Genomic DNA, 11,074 nt, shown 5'->3' on the forward strand with positions numbered 1-11,074 from the left:
TTTGTATTTGCCCGCTAGCTTCGTAATGTAAAAAAGGGACGAAAATTTAACTTCCAAAGGGGTGGGTATGGTTTTTTTTCTTAAATGAGACTGTAATCCTCAATTTGATGAAAAAAATATTCTAGTTGAGCAGACTACCCAAAAATTTATTCTGAATGCAAATCCCCCCATTCCTTATACAATATAGTGTAAAACATTTTTTTTAAATAATCTGATAGATCGCGTCGAAAAACTAAAATAAATCTGGTCGCGCTCTGTGCGAAGAAAACAATTGTGTCTAAAAAAAAAAGAGGGGGTCTACAAAAAAAAAGAATACGAGACGTGTCAGATGAATGTTTTTTGTAACATGATGAAACTATGCTAATAATCTGTAAACTGTATTTTAAACAGCTAAAAATGATTTATATTTTTTTTTTTTTTTGCATATGTACTTTCGGTTGTCCACCTTATATGTATCGTTCAAGAACCTTAAAACATATGTAAATGTGTATAAATATTCTTTTGTAGAGAACCCCACACTTACAGCCTGCATTAAAAACTGTTGTAAGTAATTTCTTTTCATTCTTATGATTATATTTTAACATACAGCGTCATTGACAATCCTCATAATTTGTTTTGAAGAATTATATCGGTTTCGAGTCTGTAAAGCACTTGCACATTTTTAAAAATAAGCTATTAACGGTGAACACAGCTTTATTAATTTGTTTAAACGTCCATTGACAAATATTTCATATATAATCAAAACGAAAAAAATTCACACAGTCCTACATGACGAAGTCCATTCATTTAAGTCCTTGAAAAAAAGGTATGCTAAATTTAGGAACCGCACGTTCTTGTATTTCGTGAACATCAAAAATAATCAGTAATTAGTAATGTCGAACTAGAGATTCCGTATGTGACCCCTTTTCTATACCTCAGTAAGGCATCGACTATTAGATATTCTTAGGGAGGGGACAAGAAGATATTTTTTCGGGGAAACTATTTCCTTTTCATCTGTTGCTACGCATACTTATATTTTTCAGCGCAAAAGTTATTTTCACTTTTGGACACCATTGATTCCATAATTGTGTGTAGTAGATCATTCATGGTCATCCTGTCTTGACAAGGTTATCAAATTATAAAATCCTCCTGCCCCTCCAGAAAATCAAATTGCCAACCGCTAATAACACTAAGATCCATTTAAAAAAATGTACTTCTAACATTTTACATTTCCAGGTTATCGGCAGTTTTTATGCCACATTTATGGGCATTATGTTTTCTGTTCTGTTCGTCCGTCCGTTCGTCCGTCCCGCTTCAGTTTAAAGTTTTTGGTCAAGGTAGTCTTTGATGAAGTTGGAGTCCAATCAACTTTATACTTATGACATGTTCCCTTAGATATGATCTTTCTAATTTTAATTGGGGCATCCGTGTACTATGGACACATTCTTGTTATACTATCTCATCCAATACCTCATTACGATGTTAGACTTTATGAACAACACCAGCTCACTTTTTAACAAATTTAACTTATATTTTTTGGAAATAATAAGTTTGGAACTTCCTTAAATGCAAGAAAACACGTTTTTTTTTTTTTATCTAATTGATTTGAAATTGTTTTTACAGTTACGTTTGCACCACAACCAGAACCTCCTGCGAGTGCATAGATGAAGATGGCCATCATGCTGTATTGCAATACTGAATTACATTGCAATTAAAATTTAGTATGTCAAGAGAGAGAACATGCTTTATATTAAAAGAGTATACAGTTTATGAAAAATATTCTCCAATTCGTTCTTTGTTCCAATATTTATGCTTACGAAATATTTGATTTGCAAATGTAATATAATTTAACTTTTACTTAATATAAAATTACTGCTTAATTATAAGTAGACATGGAAAAGTCACACACCGGCATTAAAATAATATTTTTTCTCTGAAAATTTGAAATAGATTAAATTTTGAGATATATTTCGAAAATGAGGCTCATAACCAATAAATCTTTCTATAATCTGGCTTGAATTGGTTTTTTTTCTATCTTTTCTTTTATTTCAGCTTTTAGAAGTTGGTTTGTAATTATTCATCAGTTGCAAAATTTAATGCATCAAAACTGGATATTCTTTTTAAGACTACAATCTTAATTGACTAGGATTGTCAGTTTTCCGATCGAAAGTCGGTGGTTTTCTCCGGGCACTCCAGTTTTTTCCACTAATAAAAACTTGCCGCCACGAAATAGCCTAAATGCGGTGCTTAAAAGTGGCGTTAAAACACCAAAAATCAAAAATCATTTTTTTTAAGAGTTGTGTATTGTAGTTGATATAGTATTTTGCACTGTGTGGGATTTATTTCTATTGTCTTTTTTTATGTATTTTATTTTTTCTCGACATGCATGAATTACAGAGACTAGTTGAAGATCAACCATTTCCATGAAACATTAACAAAAGACATAAAATCAAAGAAATCAATTGTATTTTCAAAGAAATTAATCAAAAGTCATTTAGATAACTATCTGATTTCCTTAGGTACTGTAACGTGTCAGTATTCTTCATATTCCTCCACTGGTGGTTCGAATCCATCCTGAAGCAAAACACAATTAAATTGTTATTTCATTAATTATTGATTGAACCCGACAGTATAAGCGTGGAGATAAGTTACTTTGAGATAGCATTAAAAAACGGATAATTCTTTGTTACGGTGTGATTTTTATAATTAAGGCTATATACCGGATTTGTAATAACATAAGCCACACGACGGGCTTGGAGAGCAGGATTTGCTTACCCTTCTGGAGCACTTGAGATTACCCCCAGTTTTTAGTGGGGTTCGTGATGCTTAGTCTTTAGTTTCCTATGTTGTGTCTTCTGTACTAGTGTTTGTCCGTTTGTCTTTTTATGTTTTAGCCATGGCAGTTTGTTTTCGATCTGTGAGTTTGACTGTCCCTCTGGTATCTTTCGCCCCTCTTTTATATTGTTGTTGTTACTTGTAGCTGGTTTGACAATGTCTGATACTGATAATATTGTGTAAAGTTGATTTGCAAAACATATTAGGTTTTGTCCCTTACTCTTAGTCTGGTCAATATGAGAAAAGATTAGCTACATGTACTGCTTGATAGTGTTCATTCCATCTAAGTCGATATGTTTGAATAAAGTCTGAAACCTTGTCAGTTGGTGTTTTTTTAATGTGCCTGTCGTCCAATGTTGATAGCAGGTGTTTATGTTTTGCCAATGAAAATTTAAATTACATTGTATATAATGTAGAAAATTGTCAAAACAAAAATATTCGAAAGACAAAAAATCTAATGCAAGGGAAACGAAAATCAGACGATAAAAAAAAACATCAAAGGCAGTTGTAACTATGAACAAGAGACATCCTGGCATTGTAAGCAGTCCTAAGTCAGGAACCTGATGTTCAGTGGTTGCCGTTTGGTGGTGTGGTTCGTAAGTGTTTCTGTTTTTTTCTTAATAGATTAAACGGTTGATATTCCTTTTTTTAACGGTTAAACACTTACTAGACATTGTTGGGCCCTTTACAGCTTGCTTATCGGTGCGAGCCAAGGTTCCGCGTTGAAGACCACACTTTAACCCATAATGGTTTACTTTTTCAAATTGTGACTTGGATAAAGTTGTCTCATTGAAAACTCATAGCACATCTTATATCTATTTCATCCCATATGCACAAATTGCTAAGACGTCTAGTCTTATCTAATCACTCATGTAATGTTCTTGAATATTCATCAAAACACAAAAGTTATCTATTTATTCTTTAATTAATCCATACAATTTACCTCATAAGCACATAGCACGTCCATTACATGCTTGGACATTGGCTCATCTTCATAGTCTTCAGATTGGCATAATACTTCAATTTGACGTAATTTGTCGAAGTAGAAGTCTCGCTCTTTTTCTAAGGATTCCTTGTCCATTTTAACCTCCATAATCTGGTAAAATGAAACACTATTACTCAAAGCAATAATATATATATATGACCCGATTTATTCTAGTTGTTTTAAATTCCTAGGGAAAGTTGGTCGTCAATATGCATTTTGGCCTCGGTTTGGATTCGTTTTGGTGCTCTCGAAAGATTAATCAATTCGTTCACTTTGAACTAGGTTCTGGATTTTAAAACATTTTGATTTAGAGCATTACTGAAGAGAATTAACTTTTTAAATACGCATTTGATGCAGTAAAATTGATATCGTTAATGTTTTACTACGATATCTCTGCGGGTGGACTTTTAGTGTCTGAGGGTACACTAGTAAGCAGCCCAGTAGCAAGTTTTTTTTTAAATATTGGCATCATTGAAGACCATTCTTTGACCTATAATGGTTTACTTTCATAAATTGTGACTTGGATGGCGAGTTGGCTTATACCACATCTTCTTATATCTATCAACATTATAAAAAATCAAGGAATGTATCTGATAAATAAAAAAGCTCTGAATCGTTGTCGTAATTATTAAAGTTTTTTGTTCCTTTAAATTTGTTAGTTTATTCAATGGGAGTCATGTTGAAAGTCGTCATTTGCACTATAAATCGTACCACATCTAATTTGTACTTCAGTCATTTGTTGTTATGAATTAACCAATGCATACCTGCTGCCTAAGTTCTTCAAGTTCTACATCTAATTCACTACTAGGTCGACCTCCAGATTCCACTCGATATGTGGATGTCGATGAGGCTGAGCTCTTGTTTGAGTTTCTTGCTACAATATTTCAAATAATTCCATTAGAAGACCATATATTGGGATGTATTGGGATATTATATGACAAAACTACGTCTGCAGTAGTTTACTTTGTTTTTTTTTCAAATATATTAATTATGCGTATGATGACCCAATGTCATGAAAAAAAGATAGTTCTGCATTAATCTGACCATATGTAATACACCATACTATTTTGTCAAAACTATTGCCATAATTTGAACAGATTGGCATTTTTGACTTTCAGTGAATCTCTATGTTGTTTGTCTTTATAAATTTCGCGAGACCAGAGCGCTGTTCAGACACTTTCACCCACATAAATGAAATCCATAGATGTATAAGTACATAGAAACGTGATGATCTATATACATTAAAAAGTGCTACATAAAATAATTAATCTTTAATTTAGTTACTAGGTCCACTTTGGTGAGCATTTAATGTGATAGTATGATAATTAACATACTCGTTTTACATTAAAAGTTAACAAAAATACAACATTTTCTTCTTATTAAGAGGTGTTGGCATAGTTTTGAAATTCTAATGTAAATAATAAGCCTGATCTGTTAGCTTAGATTTTAGTTGTAATAATTACATATACAATACAGTTTAAGTTATACTTTTATATTATTGTTGTAAAATGATTATAAATGTACTATATCGAAATTGCTTACTCTGACTTTGCTGAGTTAACTCCCTTTTGTGTACTGTACTTACTAAAATCAACTTACATGATCTCTTTGATCGTCTGGCAATGACAGACTGCGGCCTATCTTGTGGTTGGCTATATTTCATACCTCTACAGTTTGCATCAAAGTACAATTTGAACCATTGAACAAATTCAAAATTATCTTGAAACCTTCCCTTTACCAAGCGCTCGACTGGAATTATCTAAGTACAAAGTAAATAAAATTAATTCCCAGGGTGCAATGCTAAGTATGTATAATGGTTAAGGAATTATAGACATCGGGTACATACTTGAAATTAGAATAATCATTTAAAGCTTAAAAATGAAAATGTTGATTGAATAATACATATTGTGCTATTAAAACGCTTCCATTCTTCAAGTTATGAAATATACATTATACTATGCTGTTTAACCCAAAAATAATTTTAAGGATAAAATTGAGAATGTAAATGGGGAAAATTTCAAAGAGACAACAACCCGACTTTAGAGCAGAAAACCCAATAAGCTTACCTTGTCTGTTCCAGTTTTATTGAAGGCATTCTGTAGTATTTTGAAGTTATTTATAAATTCATGCTCTAGTTTGGTCTGTATTTTGACTCTTTGAAGTGGTACTTTACCTATTTTACAAGTATGTAAATATAATATGAAAAAATAGAAAATATATGATTCAACATTTTTAATGACTGTCAGTTTTGACCAACTTAATCAGTTGTTTTTTAACAACAAGAAAAAGGCTTAAAAGCATAACAACTGATTTACATTGGATGCCTCGATCTATAATATTGATCTAAGTGACTTATCTGGTTTTGACTTTAAATTAAGATAAAACAGCTGTCGTTTAGTGACTTGCGTTACTCTGCCAACCTTTATTCACACCTTTAATTTATTTTTTTAAGACTGACAGATTCTGTTTTATCAACAAAAAATACGTTTTATAATATTTAAGCTGCAGTTACTATAGTATCATACTTTTTTGTCGTGTATTGGTAGAGTTTTGGACAGTATTATTCAGTACGTACCAGGAAACAGTATATCAACAGCTTGACAATAAGCAGCACCTGTAAAATAATATATGCTTCGCAGTTACTTACTTTTGTTTTTATGTTTTAGATGACAAAATACTACCGTTCAAATTTAGTATTTACAAAATTAATGTGTGTATGTGTCTGTAACAAGTCAGGAGCCTATAATTTAGTGGTTTGCGTTTGTTGCTCTGTTAAATATTTGTTTTTCGTTCAATTATTTTACATAAATTAAGCCGTTAGTTTTCTCCTTTGAATTGTTTGACATTTGTCATTGGGGGCTTTTTTTAGCTGACTATGCAGTATGGCTCATTGTTGAAGGCCGTACGGTGACCTATAGTTGTTAATTTCTGTGTTATTGGGGTTTTTTTTTAATAAAAAGTTGTCTCATTGGCAATTATACCACATCTTCCTGTGTATATGTAGCTAAAACATTTATGACAGTATACATAATGGCCTTTCAACCATTCCTTGGGAAAATGAGGGATTTTAACCTTTTACTTTTCCGTGTCCTTTTGGGGTTTTTACATATATTTCCTTTCATTTCGTAAGTTGGGTCAAAGTTCCTATTTTTTATACCAAGCAATATCATCAGTGCGACATACGAAATTTTCCACATGTAATAATTGTTCTCTAAATCTACTATTTCTCGTTCACAGTTAACAAAGGCCGTTTCACAAATTTTAAAGGTTTGAAAGGATGTAATGTAACACGTTCAACTATAACGTTTCTGAAGTTTTCATTCTTGATTTAAGATCAATGTGTTGTGTGTTCATTTTGCCAGACTGTCTGTTGATATCTATCTATTTCGAAATACGTCACTCTAAAATTTCAATAATAAAAAGCAACTGTTTTCAGCACATAAAAAGGTTTACTACCTGTACTGAGCTCTTCAATCTTGTTGTAGTTGGTATTTAAGATACTATTTATCCAATGAATGATGTCATTTCTACTCAGATTATGGGAATTATGATTGTTAGTTAATCGTACGTTGATTGCCGTCATTTTATTTCTGAAATTAAAGTTGATAGTCAGTGTATAGAATCAAAATTCTAAAAATGTAAGAAATACGTCCTGTTGTCAAATACGTTTACATTTTAAAGCAAAGATTCCCTCTTCAATGACAATGTTTTGATCATAAATTCTGAATAACATTAAACATTTTTCTACGCGGATTTCTTCACTAATTCTTTGCTAGAAATCTGATTCCATTGCCAGAAAGTATTTTCGGGTGAGTGATACCATCAAGAAATATATTTCACCATGCTGACACACAAAAGCCACTTTTCGAGGTCCGATTATCTTCGATTAAGAAAGAAAAGCGCCTATACCGAAGTTCCAGTTTGTTTTTATTTATATTTATACAATGTTTTCAGCAGAAACAATCGAAGGTACGACATAAAAACTTAAGTATAGATACAGAAAAAGATAAAGAAAAACATATATGATAAGTAAATTACATAACAAGTAGCTTTTTTATTAAACCCTTCGGAACTGTTGGTACTCAATGCCTTTCAACTTTGTATCATTATACTTTATTTTAACTGGTTATATTTGGTCAAAAGGAGAAACTACTGTACTTCCTCACACACGATGAAACATCGTTTTACTTTTCTACTCCAGGATTATACCATAACAAGTGGCGGATGCAGACTTTTCATAAAGGGGGGGGGCGCTGACCTACCTAAGGGGGTGCACGCTCCAGTAATGCTCCAGTGATTCCCTATATAGTCAACCAAATGTTTCCAACGAAAGGAGCACTAAAACTTAAGCAGTACAATCGGATAACAAATTGGCACAGTTAAACTCTTGTCGGTTTAGAAATCAGACCTTATTTATTTGTTTATAGTTTTTTTCATGAAATAATGAATAGATATCAGAAGATGAGGTATGAGTGACAATGAGACTACTCTCCATCAAATTGGCTCAGTTAAAACTCTTATCGGTTTTGAAATCGTAGCTTATGTTCATAGTGTTTTTTATTGAAATAATGAAATAATGAATAGATATCAGAAGATGGGGTATGAGTGCCAATGAGACAACAGTTAAACTCTTATGGGTTTTGAAATCAGAGCTTATTTATTTGTCCATAGTTTTTTTATTGAAATAATGAAATAATGAATAGATATCAGAAGATGGGGTATGAGTGCTAATGAGACAACAGTTAAACTCTTATGGGTTTTGAAATCAGAGCTTATTTATTTGTCCATAGTTTTTTTATTGAAATGATGAAATAATGAATAGATATCAGAAGATGGGGTATGAGTGCCAATGAGGCAACAGTTAAACTCTTATCGGTTTTGAAATCAGAGCTTATTTATTTGTCCATAGTTTTTTTTTTATTGAAATAGTGAATAGATTTCAGAAGATGAGGTATGAGTGCCAATGAGACAACTCTCAAAGTCACAATTTGCAAAAACAATCCATTATAGGTCAAAGTGAGGCCTTCAATAGGGAGCCTTGACTCAAATGGACCAGCAAACTATAAAGTGCCCCGAAAATGACATGTGTAAAATCGTTCAAACAGAAAAACAAACGGTCTCATCAATATAAAAAACGAGAAACGAGAAACACTTATGAATCACATGAACGACAACCACTGAACAACAGGTTCCTGACTTATGACAGGTGCTAACAAATGCAGCGGGTTTAAACGTGTTATCAGACACCAACCTCCCCCCTAACCTGAAAGAATAGTGTATCATCACAATATAAAAAGACATAGTCTATACTTGCTGCTTTCACAACCCTATTTAATGCTCATTTAACTGGACTTACTGTTGGTTGTTTATCTCAATAAGAAATTTGGTAATGTTGAGAACTTCAATAAATCGATATTCTTTGTTATAGTGTTTATTAATCGGTGAAAATGTCAGTTTCTTTTAAACTTCATAAGAAATTCTTCCTAGATATCGAAGGGAATTTTCTATTTTTCGCTTGTCCGGCAACGCGGTTATTCGGTTCTCTTCTAATTATGGGGTTTGAATGTTTTGTTCGATATCTTCCCCCTTTTTTAATTCAAATCGTACACAGTTTGTACGTGTAAAATATTTACGTGTACCTTTAAAATGACATTTCACGGATAATTAAAATAATTATTTGTTTTTTAAGCTTTATCATAGAGAAATATTTCGTTACCTACAACATATAAATTTGAAAGATGGACTTACCTATAGGCTAACCGTATGTAGATACAAAACAAAGTATTAAAAATTAATTAACAAAGTATGTCGATGTGTTTGCATCAGTGATTTGCAGCCAGTATTAATTGCTTCTACTACTTGTGTTACAACGTACATGTATGAATTATTTATATCTTTATGGTTCGCTAATGCATAACTCGAACGATTTCATTTACTAGAATAAAAATTTCTACTAGGTCAAACTGTATTGTTCTTCAAAAAGAACTAGTCCAGCGTTAATCAGGTAAATCTCCTGTGTTTTAATAAATTATTTATTGTATTTTTAAGTGTTTTACATTGATTTTTACAATTATTTCTTGTAACTTTTTATTTAATCTGTAATTTTTTTTAATTTTTATTGGAATTTAATAATTAAAGATGTCAATTAATTTTGATTGTGGCTTCATTTACAGAAGCGATGTTCATATTGATTGATTGTTGGTTGCTTAACGTCCAGTGGCAAATATTTAATGCATATTTAGGACGAGAACAAGTTTACAATAAATACAATAGGTAGGTTGATACAAAAGAGGCCTTGCAACAGGCCACCTACGGACCCCTCAAAGAGTTGTTGCAAGGGTTCTTAACGTGCAAAGAGCGTGGCACTCTCCTTACACGAGGCATCGGATTTAACGTCCCCAATCTGACCGGACGTGACTGCGTACTTGATACATCCCGCACAGCCAAACGGACGCCTCACTTCGGCAAGCGTTTTACTGCCGGTCTGAAGAAGAACAAGAGACCATATTTCTATTCCCCAGTCACCCTTGGGGGAGGGGGGGATGTTCATAAGATCTTTATATAAATAATTGTAATAATGAACGGTATGCAATACGTTTAAGATAAAACACATCATGAATTTTTCTTTAATGAACAAGATTTTTAGAAATTTTTATACATAATAAGTAAGTTAACTAACCACTTTCATTCGAATATGAAAATGTTAGTAAAAAAAAGCAGACAGGACCACCGTCAAAAGAAAAAAGAGGAAAAGACCAACAACAGTCGTTGCACATTTCTATACAGGATGACTGAGCACAACGAACTCAATCAAAATACGAAAAGGAAATCGGTTCCTCCAGAACGGTTTGATAGTTCTTGCTTTAGTTATAGTGACACACTTCGGGTAAATTTTGGTGATAAGTTGCAAGAGGAAAAGAGATTGTGTCTACAAGTAGAGTAAATAATATTCGGTATGGGCTTTGCTCATTGTTGAAGGCCGTACGGTGACCTATAATTGTTAATGTCTGTATCATTTTGGTCTCTTGTGGGCAGTTGTCTCATTGGCAATCAATCATACCACATCTTCTTTTTTTTTTATATATAATGATCATTTGAACGGATATTTCTTCTGTGTGACAAATGAAGAAAGTGTAGCCTGGAGCAATTCGGGTAGTCGGACCAAGCAGTACACACCACGTGTTTCAGAGTAGCAAGTTTATTAGTCTAATTAAAATACAGTTCTACTATAATGTTATATAATAATCTGGTCTAGGGATGTTCAATACTCTAAAC

General features: G+C 32.5%; 1 protein-coding gene across 1 annotated transcript; it reads right to left on the reverse strand.

Annotated features, from left to right (window-relative positions):
• Positions 1-2,428: 2,428 nt before the first annotated feature.
• On the reverse strand, positions 2,429-9,625 carry LOC143078796 (microtubule-associated protein RP/EB family member 3-like). The gene is made up of 8 exons (XM_076253777.1): positions 9,548-9,625; positions 7,256-7,389; positions 6,375-6,413; positions 5,866-5,972; positions 5,399-5,558; positions 4,564-4,673; positions 3,758-3,910; positions 2,429-2,553 (listed from the first exon to the last, which is right to left on the reverse strand). Exons 2-8 carry the CDS (start codon positions 7,380-7,382, stop codon positions 2,512-2,514), a joined length of 738 nt encoding a protein of 245 aa, XP_076109892.1. The 5' UTR covers positions 7,383-7,389; positions 9,548-9,625; the 3' UTR covers positions 2,429-2,511.
• Positions 9,626-11,074: the final 1,449 nt, after the last annotated feature.

This window comes from Mytilus galloprovincialis, chromosome 1 (assembly GCF_965363235.1).
Source record: "Mytilus galloprovincialis chromosome 1, xbMytGall1.hap1.1, whole genome shotgun sequence".
Lineage (NCBI taxonomy): Eukaryota > Metazoa > Mollusca > Bivalvia > Mytilida > Mytilidae > Mytilus > Mytilus galloprovincialis.